Here is an 18,794-nt window from a genome sequence, read left to right on the forward strand (position 1 = left end):
GAAGGGGGAGGAAAGTTACACAGTAAGAGCAAACAGGTCCTCAGAGCTTCAGGAGCGAAAGCCACGGGCATCCTCACAGTGTGAGCAGGGACTGCCCCAGGACCAGGGCAAGAGCCAGGGGCAGCCACAAGGTGAGACAAGTTGTGCAGATTACAACCCCCTCCCCAACAATAACTTGCTTGTCACTGCTTATGATTCGGGTCTTGACCCAGGCCGAGGCCCTCATGCCTCATCTCATTTAATCTTCACAATTTCCTGCTCAGAGGGCTCCTATTCTTATCCCCATTCTCACTCTGAAGATGAGGTAATGGAGACCCAGAGAGGTTAAATGACTTGTCCCAGATGACCCAGCTGGTAAATTGCAAAGTCAGTATTTGAACCCAGGCTGTTTAGTTCTGCTGGCTGCTCTGTGCAGCCCAGCTGCTGCATCCTAGGGAGACTTGCACGTGAGTGATCCAGACTGGTTCATGAATGAGAGGTAAACAAGTGTAGGAAAAAGAAGTGGAAGGAGGAAGGACGGGGAATGAGGCAGGGAGGACAGACAGTGAGCTTCACTTGTCCAGGAGGGGCATCAGTCCAGGTGCAGCAGGCAGGGCTCAAGTTCTCTGCTCACTTGGCCATGCAGAGGCTCTCTGGTCCTCGGCAGAGCTTGCTGTCTTGCTGTGCGGACAGCATCTTCCCATCCGGCCTGTCCCTGGCCTCATCCTCCTCAGCGGCAGGCCACTCAGCTTCACAGGAAATGCTCTTTCTCTAATTGGCATTGAAATTCACAGCCCTCCCTTTTCCTGTAGGTGGGGTTTCCATAGGAAAAAGCTGCTTCTCTGTTTCCCCAGCCTAGTAACTGTTTGGAAGTTCACTCCCCACATCCTGCTTTACTGGGTCAAGTCCCTCTTAGAGCCACTCTTGCTCATGGTTGCTAAAGTGGACCAACTGGCACTGCTGTGGGGGGTCTCCTCGACAATTTTGCTTCATCCGTGCTTGGACCTCTCAGATTGCTTCCAATGAAAATGACCTTGCCTGGGAATCCTGCTTATTCCATCATCTTCTAATTATGGGACGAGGTTGTGCCAGCACATCTGGGGGCAGGAGAACAGGGCTCATCAAGCCATCCAGAAAGCACTGGAGGACTTGTCCAGCCTTTGAAGAGCTCTAGCAGCCTCTGAATCTAGCCCACTCTGGCGGTAAGCACGATGCCACTTCTGCAACTTCTGCTGGGGCTTTTTGGGCCAGGTGGCTACTTGTTCCTTTCGGGGGGTTGTCAGGAGGTAGCCACTCTTACAGTGAAATACCAAGTGACAGAGGAGGTGCCACCTGGCACAGTGATAGGGAAGCTGTCCCGGGAACTAGGCCGAGAGGAGAGGCCTGGGCAGGCGAGGGCTGCCTTCCAGATCTTGCAACTGCCCCAGGCGCTCCCCATTCAGGTGGATGCTGAGGATGGCTTGCTCAGCACCGGGAGGAGGCTAGATCGAGAGCAGCTCTGCCGGCAGAGAGATCCCTGCCTGGTTTCCTTTGATGTGTTTGCCACAGGGGATCTAACTCTGATCCACGTGGAGATCCTAGTGCTGGACATCAATGACCACCAGCCACAGTTCCCCAAAGGGGAGCAGGAGCTGGAAATCTCTGAGAGTGCCTCTCTGCACACGCGAATCCCCCTGGACAGAGCTCTTGACCCAGACACTGGCCCTAACACCCTGTACTCCTATACTCTGTCTCCCAGTGAGCACTTTGCCCTGGACGTCATCGTGGGGCCTGATGAGACCAAACATGCGGAACTTGTGGTTGTGAAGGAGCTGGACCGGGAAGTCCACTCATTTTTTGATCTGGTTTTAACTGCCTATGACAGTGGGAATCCCCCCAAGTCAGGCACCAGCTTAGTCAAGGTCAATGTCCTGGACTCCAATGACAATAGCCCCGTGTTTGCTGAGAGTTCACTGGCATTAGAAATCCGTGAAGATGCTGCCCCCGGCACTCTCCTCATAAACCTGACCGCCACAGACCCTGACCAAGGTCCCAATGGGGAGGTGGAGTTCTTCCTCGGCAAGCATGTGCCTCTAGAGGTGCTCCACACCTTCAGTGTAGATGCCAAGACAGGCCAGGTTATTCTGCGCCAATCCCTGGACTATGAGAAGAATCCTGCCTACGAGGTGGATGTCCAGGCAAGGGACCTGGGTCCAAATCCCATCCCAGCCCATTGCAAAGTTCTCATTAAGGTTCTGGACGTCAATGACAATGTTCCCAGCATCCACGTCACATGGGCCTCCCAGCCATCACTGGTGTCAGAAGCTCTTCCCAAGGACAGTTTCATTGCTCTTGTCATGGCAGATGACTTAGACTCAGGAAACAATGGTCTGGTCCACTGTTGGCTGAATCAAGAGCTGGGCCACTTCAGGCTGAAAAGGACTAATGGCAACACATACATGCTGCTAACCAATGCCACTCTAGACAGGGAGCAGTGGCCCAGATATACACTTACCCTGTTAGCCCAAGACCAAGGAGCCCAGCCCTTATCAGCCAAACAACTGCTCAACATTCAGATCAGTGATGTCAACGACAATGCCCCTGTGTTTGAGAAGAGCCGGTACGAGGTCTCCACTCGGGAGAACAACCTACCCTCTCTTCACCTCATCACCATCAGGGCTCATGATGCAGACTTGGGCATTAATGGAAAAATCTCATACCGCATCCAGGACTCCCCAGTGTCTCACTTAGTAGCTATCAACTCAGACACCGGAGAGGTCACTGCTCAGAGGTCACTGGACTATGAAGAGATGACTGGCTTTGAATTCCGGGTGATAGCAGAGGATAGAGGTGAACCCCAGCTTGCCTCCAGCATCTCTGTGTGGGTCAGCCTCTTGGATGCCAATGATAATGCCCCTGAGGTGATTCAGCCTGTGCTCAGCAATGGGAAAGCCAGCCTCTCAGTGCTTGTAAATGCCTCTACAGGCCACCTTCTGGTGCCCATCGAGACTCCTAAAGGCTTGGATCCAGCAGGTGCTGATTTACCACCAGTAGCCACTCACAGCTCCCGGCCATTTCTTTTGGCAACCATTGTGGCAAGAGATGCAGACTCTGGGGTGAATGGAGAGCTCCTCTACAGCATTCGAAGTGGGAATGAAGCCCATCTCTTTGTCCTCAGCCCTAATCTGGGGCAGCTATTCATCAATATCACCAATGCCAGCAGCCTCATTGGGAGCGAGTGGGAGCTGGAGATAATGGTAGAAGACAAGGGTAGCCCCCAATTGCAGACTCGAGCCCTGTTGAGGGTCATGTTTGTCACCAGTGTGGACCACCTAAGGGACTCTGCCCAGGAGCCTGGGGTCCTGAGCACGTCAGTACTGACTGTGATTTGCCTGACTGTATTATTAGCTATCTTTGGGTTGATTTTGGTTCTGTTCATGTCCATCTGCCGAACAGACAAGAAGGACAACAGGGCCTACAACTGTCGGGAAGCTGAGTCCACTTACCGCCACCAGCCCAAGAGGCCCCAGAAACACATTCAGAAAGCGGACATCCACCTGGTGCCTATGCTCAGGGGCCAGACAGATGAGCCTGGTGAAGTTGAGCAGTCCCACAAGGACATGGGCAAGGAAGCAGTGATGGAAGCAGGCTGGGACCCCTGCCTACAGGCTCCCTTTCACCTCACACCAACCCTGTACAGGACCCTGCGTAACCAAGGCAACCAGGGAGCACTGGCAGAGAGCCGAGAGGTGCTGCCAGACACTGTCAATCTCCTTTTCAACCATCCTAGGCAGAGGAATGCCTCCAGGGAGAATCTGAACTTTCCTGAGTCCCCACCTGCCCCAGGCCAGCCACGGGCCAGGCCTCTGAAGGTTGCAGGCAGCCCCATAGAGAGGCTGACTGGAGACCAGGGCAGCGAGGGGGGCCCGCTGAGCCCACCAACCTCCTCTGCAACCCTGAGGCGGCAGCGGAATCTCAATGGCAAAGTGTCCCCTGAGAAAGAATCGGGCCCCCATCAGATTCTGCGGAGCCTGGTCCGACTGTCTGTGGCTGCCTTTGCAGAGAGAAATCCTGTGGAGGAGCTCACTGTGGATTCTCCTCCTGTTCAGGTACCTTGGGCATGGGCAGCTCTTTTTTTGGTCATCCTTAGACCATCACCCACAACATCAGACACCCCCATTTCCCTCTCATTGCTCACATTCACTCCTTAGGCTCACTTAGCACTTTATGATACTTTCTTTGAGTAGCAATAGTTCAGGGAAGAGTTCTGGGGTCAGCCGATCTTAGTTGTGTGAACCTGGGCAAATGACTTACTGTCTCTGAGCCTTAGTTTCGTTAATGGTAAAATAGGAATGATAGCAAGAACATCTCCCTTGTAAAGTCGTCCTGAGGATTCAATTAGTTCATTCCTATTAAGCACTTATTCACAGTGCCTGGCACAAATAGATACACAGCGAAGATAGTGATTATGAGTACAGGCTTTGGAGCAAATTGCCTAGGTTCCAGTCCTGGCTCTGCCTCTTCCCAGCTGTGACCCACAGAGAAGTGACTCAATTTCTAACTGTTAAAGATGTCCATGTTAATAGCACCCTTCTCCAAAGTTTGCTTAAGGATAAAATGAGTCAATGCATTTACTCCCTGTAGCACAGTATCTAGCTAGGCAAATGATTACTATTACTTCTGCAAAGTACTTCATCTCTGCTTTCCTCCTTCTCTCATCTCATCTGGCAACCTCACTATGAAATTAGCTGGCCTATCATCGTTTCCGGGTTCAGGGCTGCATTTGACTTGCCCGAGACCCCAAAACTTACTAGCTGAACCTGCAGAATGAGGCAGAGGAAAAACCTTAGAACCTTGGAGCTAGGCAAGTTCAAATTTCAACAAGTGGGATCAAGCAACCTTGGGCAAGTTCTTTCACAGCAAAGCCTCATTTTCTTCATCCATAAAATGGAAATCACAACCAAACTTACCCTGTGTCTACCTCTCAGGAGGGTGAGGATGAAGTGGAATGAAGAATGCCAAGCTGTCTAGTGGCTCAGGATCTACTAGACATGTGTGAAATCTTCATGGGAATGGTGCCTGATCTCACCCCATCTTCTCCTCTGAACTCCTGGGAGTTTTCATTGTGCCAGACTGCCTGCCCCAGGCATGTTTCTGTTTGACCAGGCCATCAGCTCAGGTTTCCTGTAGAGCAAGGACACAGTTTCCTTCCCCCACCCCTTTCCCAGGAAGCCACCTGGAGATGGCCTGGCTGTTTTCTTAGGAATCTTGTTGTGGGTTCTTTACAGACTCAGAGTTTGCCCAGAGCCATCTACTCATCCATCCATCCATCCATCTATCCATCCAACCATCCTCCAACCATCCATTCATCCATGCACCAAACACTTTTTGAATGAACTCTTTGTGCCAATCACTGCTGGCTGCTGGTGGACAGGATAGCAGAGAGCAGGCATGATGGGTGACTCCCCTGATATGATGGAAGAGTACTCATTTGGAATCACCTTTTGGGTAAGCAAGTAAGGTACCCAATGCTCATGCCTTTCCAGAAGTACAGCACCACTGTGGAGTCAGATGTGAGTTCAAGTGTCACTCCTGAAACTTGAGCATAATGGTATCTGGTCGTTTGGACTATTGTAAGGATTAAATGAGATTGTATACTCTCACAGGGGTCTATTAATATGTGATTTAATACCTTGGCTTATTTAAACCTCATAATCACTACATGACCTAGATCTCGTTATTATTTACTTTTGCACTGTTGAGGAAACTGAGGCTCAGAATGCTTAAGTAATTCCTCAGGCCCACAAAGAGGGAATTAGGGCAGGAACAGTTTTAAAATGTGAACCTGAGTCTGGGCTATAACTGTGAAGTGGCCCCAAATGACAGCACTAAGCACAGGGCTTGGCATGCAGGGAGTGTTTGCCAAATACATTTGGACAAAGGCTGCAGGTGCCTTTTGGGCCTGAGCAAGGAGGTGGGAGGTAGCAATGGGACCCTGATCCTCCCAACTCACAGTGAAACCCCAGTCCTGGCCACCTCTCCATCCAACTTTACTCTGAGGTTGGCACTTCTGGGCCTTTCTAGGGAAGAGTGGGAGGAGCCCCCAGAGGCAGAAGCAGCATTTCTAGGAGTAACAACCCAAACTCCTTGTATTTGCAAAGTACTTTTAACTTTTCCAAACCTTCTAATTAATCCTGCCAGCACTGTGAAGAAGGCTGGCCCCTCTTTAGAAATCAGAGATGAGAAACTGAGGTCTGAGTAGGTCTAAAAACCTTCCTGATACTATGCAATAAGTTGGCAATGACCTTGAACTAGAACTCTCTCCTAAGACCTGGTCTTATGGCCTCTCCCTCTCATGGCCCTATAGGGTTTGGCCCTGACATCTTACCCACTTGCTGCCCCCTTTTCCAGCCTTTCTGACACTCTACCATCTTTCTGGTCTTTTGGATTACAGTGCTCTGGTCCTAAACCTCCCTTGCCCAAACCCTCACTCTCAGTCCACTTAGTGAACTCCTGTGGAGACTCTGGGTCTCAGCAGAACTGTATGGAATGTGGTAAGAACTCAACATTTGTTGAAAAATAATGAATAGACCTCCCCCAGTACCACCTCCCTATGTCTTCCCTGCTCCGAGGTGGGGGGGGGGGTGCCTTCTGCTCCTGCAGTTTCCCATCCTTTCCCAGCACACACGGCCCCCTCTCCTAGCCACTCTTTCTGCCTTCCTGACAGACTGTGAGGTCCCCGAGGGCAGCAGCACAGTCTCCTCATTCTTATTCCACAGCAAGCCCTGAGCCTGGCATGGGCAAGTGATTATTAAAGACTTGTTCAGGGAATGAAAGGGTGAAGAAATGAATGATTAAATGCTATCATTTTTGTCTCCTCTACAATGCAGTCTCACATCTGGCCCACACAAATTGACCAGAGTGTTAGAATACTGCTAAAAGGGGAAAATAACACTTGAAGATAATTCATATCAAATAATGACTCTATGATCAGGAAATGCCTTTTTCACCCCATGTCACGGAGTCCTCTAGGAGCAGGGCACTTGGGAGAATAATGGGGAGAGAATGAGTCGGGAGGGTCCGCATGCTCTCCCCTATATACCCACAGCAGCGAGCTGCCCCCTCCCACCAGGTCCCTGTCTCCGTCACGAGGGACCATCCCCCATTTGATGATACAAACATCTGAAGCCAGAGGAAAAACTATAAAAAGAAAGCACCGGCATTGAGGGAAACATCCGGCGAGGAAGTGTGCTGGGTTGGAATTGTGTGGAGTCAACAGATTTTTCCTGTCTTGTAGCAAATCTCCCAGCTGCTGTCCTTACTGCATCAGGGCCAATTCCAGCCCAAACCAAACCATCGGGGAAATAAATACTTGGCCAAGCCCGGCAGCGGCAGGTAAGCAGCACGTGGACCCCACGGATTTCCCAAGGCCCCCACTGCCTGTCCCTCACCCCTGCAGCCTCAGCGAGGTGAGGAAGGGTGAGCACATCCTAGACGCTGAGTGAATGAAGCAGACAGCATCCCCCGCCCTGGGCGCCATGTCCTGGGCCTGTTTTATTTATAGTATTTACAGAACCCAGAGTCACTAAGGAAATGACTTCATCCTGACCTCTGATTATCTGTCCCCTGCTAACAGAGGTGCTGCAAATCAGCTTTAAAACTATAACTTTCACCTTTCTTTCTCTTGGCCCATAAACATAATATAGAAGGACATGGATGTGTGGGTGTGTCCCTTTGGGCAATCCGAGAGTTGAAGAGAATTCAAGAGGACATCTAGCAGCTGGGTGTAATGGTATACAGTAATCCCAGTCATTTGGGAGGCTGAGACAGGAGAATCGCAAGTTCAAGGTCAACCTGAGCAATGTGGCAAGACCCTGTCTCAAAATAAAAATGAAAAAAGGAAAAAGAGGACATCTAACCCAATTTCTCAATGTAGATGCAGAAACTGAGGCTCTCAGTAGTTTGATCCAACTTAGCTATGTGAAAACTTGAGCAAGTCAAATAATCCCTCAGGACCTCAGTTTCCCCATCTGGTAAATGGAGGCCATACTACTCCCCTTGTAGTGATGAAGTAAACCCTTCATGATTAAATGTATTCTACGTCCATAGTCCAATGCCTATCATGTATTAGGTACATAAGCAAAGCTAAGTCCTTTCTCCTTAAAGTGGCTTTGCTCAAGGTCACTGAACAAGTGAATGGCAAAGTTGGGTTCAGTTCTCCGGGTTTCTGACTGGATCAGTGCTCTTCTTGCCCTAAGAACTTGTATCTCCTTTTAGCAAGGATGGCAAGAGAGAGTAGAACAAGAGGGAAGTTCAGATTTTCTCTCTGAAGGTTCAATTCAAGTCTGCTGCAATAAACTGGCAATGGACAAATTAGCAGGAGGAAAACCATAACAATTTTTTTTTATCATAGTTTTACATGACATGGGAGACTGCAGATTGAAGACCCAAAGACCCAGGGTGAACTACCCAATTTTATGCTTAAGTTTGATAGAGTGGAGACAGCTGTGAGAAATATGAGTGGACAAAAGGGTCAAGATAATGGGAATGATTGAGGGGAACCCCAGAGAGGCCTGTCTGTCCAGATTCTTCTTGGCCTGTCTGTGCAGCATTCCTTCCTTCCAGGCATGGGTCAAGATCCTTTCTGGAACAGGGGTCTTATAACCTACAATTAAACAAGGCAGATCAAAGAATTTCCTTATGGCCAACTCTTACCCAGAAAGGTGGAGAGAAATGAGAATAATATTTTTAGGTTTTATGGCTAGCTTCAGGAAAAAGAGGCTCTGGTTTCTATGACCCACCTTGGGAAAGAGGAATTCTAGTTTCTATGGCTTGCCTCAGGTGAAAATGAGAGGTGAGAGACAGGAGGGCAGACAGGGTCATAAAGTTACTGCTTCTGAGGCCTTCATTTTGGGGTGTCCTTTTCTGAGCTCTAACAGTATACACATTCCAGAATCACATTGGTCTGGATTTGAATTCTTGCTTCATTGCTTAATCCATGGGGATGTTGGGCAAGCTGAAAAATCTTCACAAGTCTTGGTTTATCTCATATGTAAAATGGGGATGAATAAAAGAGAATGCTTATATGTGTGAATGGTTTGAATGAGAAAGTGCATGTAGCTTGCATAGTATGAGGCCTAACTCAGTCATTGCTCAATAAACACTAGTGGTCACTATTACCCACAGACTGGCCACCTCCCCACTGATCTCTTAATAGCAACTAAAATGGCCATTAGAGGGGTGGGAGACAACAACCAGAAAGGATTCTTAGACTTTAAAGTTTCAGAGAAACCCTCTCACCTGTTGGGATGAGGGTCCAGGCCTCTCTCCAAGGGACTGTTGGAGGGCGGGTCCATGAGGTAGTGGGACCAGGGTGAGCCAGCAGGAGACTGGGGTGCAAGTGGTATATTGGAGCAGCTTTAAGACGTCCCCCCTTAGCTCTGTCCTCCATAGATCTGCTACTCTGTTCTTAAGATTTGGCTTAAATAGGGAGGAAGGACCATTCAGCCACTCATTCAAAAAAACTCTTTATTAAGCTCCTACTATGTGCCAGACCCTGTTCTGAGCACTGGTGAGAGAACAGGGAATGAGATTAAAAAATAATATCCCTGCCTTAATGGTGGGTGGGTTGACTGCCTGGGCTTAAGAAGTTTACTAAGCTCCTGCTTTGTGCCACACAAGACGAAGGCAAGGGAAGGACAAGGGTGAGTGATGACATGAATAAATTCATGTTCATTTCTGTTTGCTGAGTGCTTGCTATTGCCAGGCACTATGCTAAGCCCTTTACCTCCAACATTTCATTTAACAAAACACCCTACAAGGTGGGCGTTGCTTACTACTGCTATTTAACAGATGAGGAAACGGAGGAAGTATGGGCTGGGATCACAGAATCCAGGCTGGTCTGACTCTGAAGGCCAGGCTGTGGATCCGGTTCCCTGTGAAGATGAAAAAATACTGTCATGAATGAGCAAATCTGTGTGGGAATTTCCTCACTTGCAGACTGGTTGGTTTCCTTTGCAGGAGTGCAATCCCAGACACAGATGGCTCAGGTGCCAGGGCTGGTGGCCAGGCAGAACCGGATCAGGAGGAAGGGCCCTTAGATCCTGAAGAGGACCTCTCCGTGAAGCGGCTACTTGAAGAAGAGCTGTCAAGCCTGCTGGATCCCCATACAGGTAGGGACTCCTCAGGTTCACACCAGTGCTGCTTCTGCCCTCATGTGCCCAGGCCAGGAGTTCTGCTCCAGACTACTGCAGTTCTGGAAACATCCATTCTATCTGGGGAAGAACACTACCAATCTTTTACTTCCCCTGGAACCTCAGAAAATATTCCTTGGTCTAAAAATTGCCTATTAATTTTAAAAATCTTTGAAAATAGTGACGCTTACTGAGCTCTTGGTGTGTGTCAGCACTGAGGAGATACCATCTACACATTATCTCATTTAAACTTTCAATAATCTTTCAAAGTAGATTTATTAGCTCCAATTTACAGAATAGCATCTGAAGCTCAGAGATAAAATAGCCTACCCAGAGTCACCAAGCTCCTCAGTGATTGAAGGGAAGCCTAAACCTGGGCCATTCTTAATTCCTAAAGCACACATGTGCATTTCTTTGTTGTGTTTAAATACCCTTTAACCCTGGGAACTGAGCCAACTCTCTAACAGTGCTTACACTGCTAATTGAAACAAAAAGAATTTGAGGGGGAGGGTAGCAAAACAAGTAGTTTCAACAATAAAAGCATAATGTGGAGTTTAACTCAAGGATCTGCTAGGCACCCCACCCCCTGCTGCGGACACTGATCAGGCTTCTTTAGGTAACAGCTCAACTGCCTGACCACTGTGGTTTGTTTTCGTAATTAACAATTTCTCACATGCACCATCTGGCACAAACATGCTGAAGGCATGACAAGGGACAGTCCTTTCCTTGGTTCAGAAAATAAAGCCAACATTTGCTGAGTGCGTTTTACAGCCAGTCCCTAAGTTTCATGAGGGAATCTTATGAGAGAGGGGCTATTCATAACCCCCATTTCATAAAGAAAACAATGGAGGGTCAAGAGTGTGGAATAATTTGCCCAAGGTCGTGCAGTTGATGGTTATTAACACAGGTAGTGTAGCATAGCTCTAAATTTTCAAGCTGTACTCTTAGATGTGGTAGCCACTGGTCACATGTGGCTATTTAAATTTAAATGAATTAAAATTAAATAAAATGAAATATTCAGGGGCTGGGGATATAGCTCAGTTGGTAAAGTGCTTGCCTCGCATGCACAAGGCCCTGGGTTCAATCCCCAGCACCACAAAAAAAAAAAAAAAGAAAAAGAAAAATATTTATTCCGTCACATTTTAAGTGCTCCATACCCACAGAGGATAAGCAGTTAAGCTTTGATATCTATCCCCATTGGCCAGATCTGGACCTCTCCCCACAGCACAGAGGGCACTGGGAGCCAAGACCGGAAGTGGAAGATAGGAAGTAAGGGTGAAGGGGACAGGAAAGCCTTTGCTGTTCACAGGGCTGGACTGCCCTGAGGCTCCTGATGAAGGTGCCTGAGGCTGGAGTCTGGGTGATCTTTAGATAAAAGCTCCACTTGAGGATGTCATGATGACAAAATTTTACAGGTTTCACGAGCTAAGTGGATTCTCACAATGATGAATGTTACTTTCTCACCACTTGTAAAGAGGGAAAGGAGGATCAGAGAGGTTGAGTCATTTTCCCAAGGTCACACTGCCCCTAAGTGGCAAAGTTGGAACATTAAACCAGGTAGGAACTGCAGCTGGAACTGGTGGATGATACAGAGTGAATACTCAACTTTTCAGCTGTTCTCAAAGGCCTACTGATTTCTCATTCTCTTATGATGCTGAACCTTGTAAAAAGAAAGGCCTGATTTTTGGACCACCAAAAATCAACCTGACAGTCTCAGTCTCAGGGAACAAGTGTCAAATGTCAAGAGTCACTGTTTACTAATGCTTCAACAGATTGTCACTGTCCCAGGCATGGGGCCAGACTCCAGAATCCAGTTCGGCAGGGACCCAACCCTACCTCACAGTCTGCATAGACCAGAACCAAATGCAAAATAGAGAATAGTTTATCAATATAAAAACGATGATTAGCTGCACTTTGGAATAACGTTTTCAAATCACGAAAGTAATATTTGGTTAATGTAAAAAATAGAAACGAAAAGAATAAATCACTTCCATACAGGGTTAATTTTGGCTAATAATTTTGCCTATCTCCTTTCCAGTCTTTTATTTTTGCACAAATTTTAAAGAAGCTCACCTGATGTGAACATTAAATAAATATGAAAGTAGATGTGTGCCCTTTAAGACACTATTTCTTTTCTTTTTTCTTTGTTGGGGGGTACCAGGGATTGAACTCGGGGTACTCAACCACTGAGCCACATCTCCAGCCCTATTTTGTATTTTATTTAGAGACAGGGTCTCACCGAGTTGCTTTACGCCTCACCATTGCTGAGGCTGACTTTGAACTCCAGATCCTCCTGCCTCAGCCTCCTGAGCTGCTGGGATTACAGGCGTACGCCACCATGCCTGGCAAGACACTGTTTCTTAACCACAAGACTTATGCTCTTTCCTCTGGTTTGACCTTTTGCCATCAGATCTGGAACTAGTTTTTTGAGACAGGACTTTCCGTTGAAGAAATGGGGAAAGAAGTATGATGGTGGTTATCAGGAGTCTAGAGGACAAACTTTGAATTCCCAGGCTGCTTTATCACTGCCCCTGCCCTGGTGCCTTTCCTGGGATGGTCCGCAGTCAGGCAGCCTCTTTCCAGCCCGACTCTAGGCCTAGGGTTCCTGCAGCTTGAGAGGTGAAGGTGTGAGGAGGAGGAAAGGTTTTAGGGCCAGGTGGTGACAGTGTGGCCCTGGGCATCCCTAGGAATTACAGAGGAGAGCACCTGGAGCATCCAGGGAGAGGAAGGGCCAGCTCTTAAGAGAGAATGGGAAAGGCGGTACAGTCCCTGAGGCTTCAAAGTCATTGGACCTGGAGTCAAATCCAGGTTTGGTGGCTGAGCAGATGTGTGACTTAACTTCTTTGAGGTTCATTTCATCATCCATAAAATGAAGATAATACTCTTGACCTCAAAGGCCTGTGCAGATATAAAATAATTATGTAAATTATTTGGCAAGTAAGTACGTAATAAGTAGCCACTGTTATCATGAATGAACAGAGGACAGCACCAAGCCAGGAACCCCAGGCGTGGCTAAGAAAGGGGATTTCCAAAAAAATAAAAAAAAAAGAAAGGGGATTTCCCCCATCTTGAGCTGGCCTTGCCGTGGGGGAAGAAGTCTCTCCAGAGGGGTGAAAATCCAGGCTGCACAGGAGTGAGTAGAAGGCACTTAAACCCCACACATGCCACAGACAGGACAGTTGGTCAGGAACAGGCTAATTTCTAACTTGAGGCCCTCCTCTTCCTCCTGCCACCCTTTTACACAGCTCATCCGGGTGCTTCAGTCAGCAGCCTTCCTGCCCAGCAAGCTTCCCTCTCAGGGCCTCTTCCTTCCTGTCCCTCTCTTGCCACTGGGTCTGTCCCCTGACATTTCCCTTCCCTCCTTTGTCCACTGCCGTCACCCTGCCCACAGCTCCTCCTCAGTCGCCTGGCTCTTCCCTGGCAGACCTCTCACTGAATGCCTTCCTCCCCCTACAGGCCTGGCCCTGGATCGGCTGAGTGCACCTGACCCTGCCTGGATGGCGAGACTGTCTTTGCCCCTCACCACCAATTACAGAGACAACGTGTCTTCCCCAGACACTGCGACCTCGGAGGAGCCAAGGACCTTCCAGACATTTGGCAAAGAGGCAGGGCCTGAGCTGAGCCCAACAGGCACACGGCTAGCCAGCACCTTCCTCTCAGAGATGAGCTCCCTGCTAGAGATGCTGCTGGAGCAGCGCTCTGGTGTGCCAGTAGAGGCTGCCTCCGAGGCCCTGCGGCGGCTTTCAGTCTGTGGAAGGACTCTCAGTCTAGACCTGGCCACCAGTGGGGCCTTGGGCATGGAAGCACAGGGGGCCCAGGTGGAAACAAGGGGGCTGAAGGCAGGACCAGTGGCAACAGGTGTGTCTGAACACACCTTGGAGGCCTCCAGATCCAAGAACCAGGTCCCCTAGGAGATGTTAGTGAGCAGAAGCCCTGAGGATTGGGTCACATGATCTGGTTCTAAAGTCTTAGAACTCACCAATCAGAGGTAGTCCCAGAACTTTAGGGTGACTGATGCGGCCCCCATAGAAGGGTCTGACCAAAGAACCCCCTTGAAAGGGGCTCTGTGAGTCTTTTGGATGACAGGGACAATTTGTGGCTGAGGTGTTTGCTGGCAAAACACACACAGAGTGTAATGGATTGGTTCTTCAGGCAGAACAGAAGCCATGGAATCTCACAAGCAGGAAGGTGGCCTTGGCTACTGGAAGAAAAACTGGATCCTGGGGGCACCAGGCAATGCCCTCTGACCCACCAATAAAGGAGAGGTAGCGGCTCATTCTCCGGTGTGCACCTGTTGAGAGGGAGGAGGGAAGGATAACAGAGCAAGGGTTCTTTGTTGTCCAATCCCTAGCAAGAAAGTCAGGCTGGGTCTAGACAGGTGTGGGGCACCTTGGTTCACAGTGACAGGTATGCAGATGATGGATGTGCGTGTTCTTGTCCATGCTCCACTGTTATCAAATAATCTGCTTCTCAGCTGGAAAACGAAGACTAAGAAAAGCACAGCTATAAATAGAGCACTTATATGAGCCAAGCACCACGCTTAACAATAGGATTTAATTGGATTTTCCCACAACCCTGGGAGGGAAGTACGATATCCCCATTTCATGGACAAGGATACAAAACTTGGAGAGGTTGAGTGTCTTTCCCAAGATGGAACGGGGAGTAGAGGCAGAGCCAGGACTGGACCCAGGCTGATCCAACACCAAAACCATGCCCTTAAATATGGCTCAAGACTGCCAGTCAAAAGAAGGAAAACCAGAAGCCCAAGAGGTGATTAGTGGACTCGCCCAGCTCCCCTTGCAAAAATGCTCTTAAAACGGACATTTCCAAAGGCACTCAGGTGCATACAACTCTGCACTAGTAAGCACTGGGTGAGAGGAACTTGGATCTGACCTGATGCAGGTCCTGTCCTTTCCCAGTGAGTAGCCTTTCAGTTGCTGACATCATCTTACCTGACCCCTGTTTGAGGGTAAATCTTCCTCTGTCATAGCAAGTCCAGGCCTCTGAATTCAGGCCCTAGAGGACTGTATGTGAACTGGATCTATGAAATCCCCACTGACAGCAGCCAACCTTCCAGGGGAGGAGGAGTGAAGAAACAGCAATATTTTCCCAAGGTTCAGCCTTATAATTTTCCTGGAAATTTCCAAGTAGTCACAGCTAGTTTGTGAATAGCACGGGGACTCTCGCAGACACTGAAGGCAGAGTTCCTTCATCTCTCTTCCTTTTGTCCTCTTTTGGAACTCAGCACTCATGTCCATTGTCCACAGAAATGGACCAATCATACTCCTAACTAGGGCTAATGAAGCAATATATATTTGGGATGCAGTGTGGCATCATTATTCCATTTTACAGATGAGGAAAATGAAGCCCCAAAAGTTAAATACATCAGGGGCAAAGAAGCTGTGGTTTCTGATCACCTCCCTCTGGACCACAGTGATATCCTTACAAGAGCTGTGATATTCAAGCTGATTCATGGAGCTGTTGGGTTCTGCAGGTCACTGAAAGAGACCATGAGGTCTCCTGCCTGACCAGCCAGGTACCTGACACAGAGATACTTTATGAGTACCTACTGAATGGATGCCTGAATGAATGAATAAATTGATAAATGAATGCTTCAGAGTCCTCTCTTATCTAAACTGAAACTCTGGGTAGAACTGCACTGGGAAAAAATGGCTTCATTATGTAAAAGCAAACTCTGAAAACTTCAGAACTAGAGAAGACCATGCTGATCCCCTAGCTACTAGTAGCCCTGCAGTTGGGAGGGTGGAGAAAAGAAGAAATTGGGGAAGGAAGCTGAACCACAGCTGCAACCGGGTCACTGGGCACTCAGGACTACTGTATCCATCACTCTAGTTCAAAGGCTCTCAAACTGTAGTCCTTGGACCCCTGAATATCAGGCAAAACTTTTATATAGGCATTTTTTTAGGCAGAAGGCACAAGTTCTTATCAGATTCCCAAGGGAGCTTGTGATCTATAAAAGGTTATGTCTAAAGGGCCACTGTCATCATAAGGAGTCTAGACTTTAGCTATTTCAACTTTTCATTTTATATCCAAGGATATAAAAAGACAGAAATGTCAGACGACTTGGCCAAGGCCACATGGCAGGCTTGTGGCAGAGCTGGGATAAGGATCTGGGACTTGGCATAGTGTTTTTTCTAATACATCGAGGATTCTTAACCTGGGGTTCTTGTCTGGGCTTCAGGATGTGTGAACCTGATAAACTGCATTCAAAATTGGGAGGATATGTATTTTGCTTTGGAAAGGGGGTGCTTTCATCAGATTTCCAAAGGGGTCTATGACTGAAAAAAGATTAAGGGTTGGATATGGTGGCACAAGCCTATTATCCTAGCTATTCAGGAGGCTGAGGAAGGAAGATCCCAAGTTCAAAGCCCAGCCTGGACAACGCAGCAAGATCCTGTCTCCAAATTAAAATAAAAAGGGCTGGGGATGTAGCTCAGAGATAGAGAACCTCTGGGTTCAATTTCAAGGACCACAAAAAAGTAAAATTAAAAAAAAAAAAAAAAAAAGATTAAAAACCACTACAATCCTCGAGGTTGCTTCTTAGTCCTGCAGAACCTGGGGAGTCCAGGGCAGAGCTGCTTCCGTTCTGAGGCAACTGCTCTGGCCAGGGTAGGGGTGTGAGGTGAGGGTGGGTGCACTCTCCTGCACCATGCATTCCTTCCCAGCACGCTGACACCAGCACTTTTCCAAAGAACAGACTGAGAGTGAGACAGTGTATATGGTGACAGAACTGGGTGTGCTGAACAGGAAGGTTATAGAAACTTCCCAACATCAGTCAAGATGTCAAAGCTGAGATTTTGGACATGCTCAAAACAATTTCAAACAAGATGGGCTCTGTCCCCTGGGAGGCAGAGGGAGCAGGCGAGCTATCAAGCACTCAGTTAAATGTCGTCTTAATTTGGAAAGCACAGAGGGACACTTTTTATCAATAGTCAGCCGTTCTCCAGCACCAGGAGTGCAATGCAGTGCTCGCTGGGAGCCTGGGGGCAGCTCAGAGATTGACAGGCAGCCTTCTTGTCTGTCACCCAATTTTCAGCTTGGCAGCTCACTGACCCTACCTCTCCTCTGGCTGAAACAACAGTGAGATGGAAACCACTTCTTTTGGAACTCCAGAAAGAACCAAATCCCAAAAAGAAGATAAGAACAGGGTGGAAGGAGTCTTAGCATAGGGTCTGGTTGGCACATAGTATGTACCTAGAAAACAGGACAGTGTTTTTTAGCCCCTACTAAGTATTGAGTGCAATGTAATGGGAAGGCACAATCATATATATTCACCCAACACTTTGTATTTGTTGAACAATATCTAAGTGCCATTAAGTAGCAAAGAATCAACAGTAGGGGGAAGGGCACTTGGAATCATTCATCCATCATATTCAACAATTGTTTAAAGGATCTACTATGCTCGAGGTAGGTTTGGTGCTGGGCTTTGGGTGGAGGGAGTGTATATAATCACTCTCACTTTGTGAATAAACATTTACTAAACATCTACTAAGTGCCTACACTGTATTAGCACTGAAGATCTAATGAAGCAAATGGCCTTGCTCCCCCCAGTGTTGGGGCTTCCTGGGAAGAGCATCATTAGACAGAAACTGATGCAGTAGAGCTTTGCTCAAAGGTCTCCTGACTGAGGACACCAGACCCTAATCTTTGGGTGCTTCAGCATTCTCAGTCAGGCTGGTCCTGCTCTAAGGCTATCTCCCTGTTCTCCTCTCACATTTCCTCTCAGGGCACTGACAATCATTAATAACAGAATTTTAATGGCAAAAGCACAGCAGTTCCAGGGTCTGCCCATGAAGCCTGTCCCCTGGGGCTTTATCAAGACCGCAGTGACTGCACAGCCATGAGTTTTTGGTCCCCTGACAACATCTCTTATGACTTCCACCCTTCCCTCTCCACAGGGAGAGGCGCTTCCTTCTTAGATTGGAGAGCTTAGAAACATCCCACCCCACCTCAGGCATTGCAAACCAAGTCTGTGTTTAACTCTGCACTGACTGAGGGGGAGGGAGAGCGGCATCAGCCATCATTACAGGACGCCTGGGGTCTACTGGCTGAACCACGCTCAGCCCCAGGCATGGTCAGGGGAAGCGGGAGTCAGAGAGCCCAAAATGCCACACAGGGGAAGAGGCTAGCAAGCGTGGCTGTGGGGAGAGTAGACGGTGACACTTTGAAGAATGCCCAGGAAGGACAACCCAACGGAGGCAGGCTCTGCTCATGTCAGCGAGGAACACACTGGGTTAATCACATTCTTACAGCAGGACTTCTTGGAACTTGGAATATGCTGATGTGTACTGTGAATCTATAAAAAGGGGACGTCTAGTGCAGCGCTTCCCAAACTTATTTGACCACAGAAACCTTTTTTTCTTTCTTTTTGGCTTAGAACTCTGAGCGTAGAGCCCGACACTGCACAGAGCACTGATCTAAGTTCTGGAATACTAAGGCGGGTCCCTGCTACCAAGGAGCACTGTGTAGGGGAGTTGGCCAAGCGAGGGGTGAGGATAATGTGCAGGCAGCTTTGAGCAGGGATCAGGGGGCAGGGAAGGCACTGGGGCTCCAGCAGTCAGTGAGGTACTGGAAAAATGTGATAGAGACCACTCAGAGGTTGGGAGAGGTGTGGGCAGGCAG

At 48.4% G+C, this 18,794-nt stretch overlaps 1 protein-coding gene across 1 annotated transcript; it reads left to right on the forward strand.

The window, feature by feature from the left end:
• The first annotated feature begins 444 nt into the window (after positions 1-444).
• Positions 445-14,944, forward strand: PCDH12 (protocadherin 12). The gene is made up of 4 exons (XM_079146080.1): positions 445-4,067; positions 7,256-7,353; positions 9,979-10,130; positions 13,608-14,944. The coding sequence occupies exons 1-4, from the start codon at positions 1,191-1,193 to the stop codon at positions 14,060-14,062; spliced, it is 3,582 nt and encodes a 1,193-aa protein (XP_079002206.1). The 5' UTR covers positions 445-1,190; the 3' UTR covers positions 14,063-14,944.
• The last annotated feature ends 3,850 nt before the right edge of the window (positions 14,945-18,794 follow it).

Source organism: Sciurus vulgaris (assembly GCF_902686455.1).
Source record: "Sciurus vulgaris genome assembly, chromosome: 6".
Lineage (NCBI taxonomy): Eukaryota > Metazoa > Chordata > Mammalia > Rodentia > Sciuridae > Sciurus > Sciurus vulgaris.

What these genes read in the sequence shown, in the direction of transcription:
- PCDH12 (XM_079146080.1), top strand. Translation starts at nt 1,191, where the DNA reads ATGCCACTTCTGCAACTTCTGCTGGGGCTTTTTGGGCCAGGTGGCTAC. An exon ending in TGGATTCTCCTCCTGTTCAG is followed by an intron (nt 4,068 to 7,255) that starts GTACCTTGGGCA and finishes CCTGTCTTGTAG; the next exon opens with CAAATCTCCCAGCTGCTGTC. An exon ending in CCTGCTGGATCCCCATACAG is followed by an intron (nt 10,131 to 13,607) that starts GTAGGGACTCCT and finishes CTCCCCCTACAG; the next exon opens with GCCTGGCCCTGGATCGGCTG.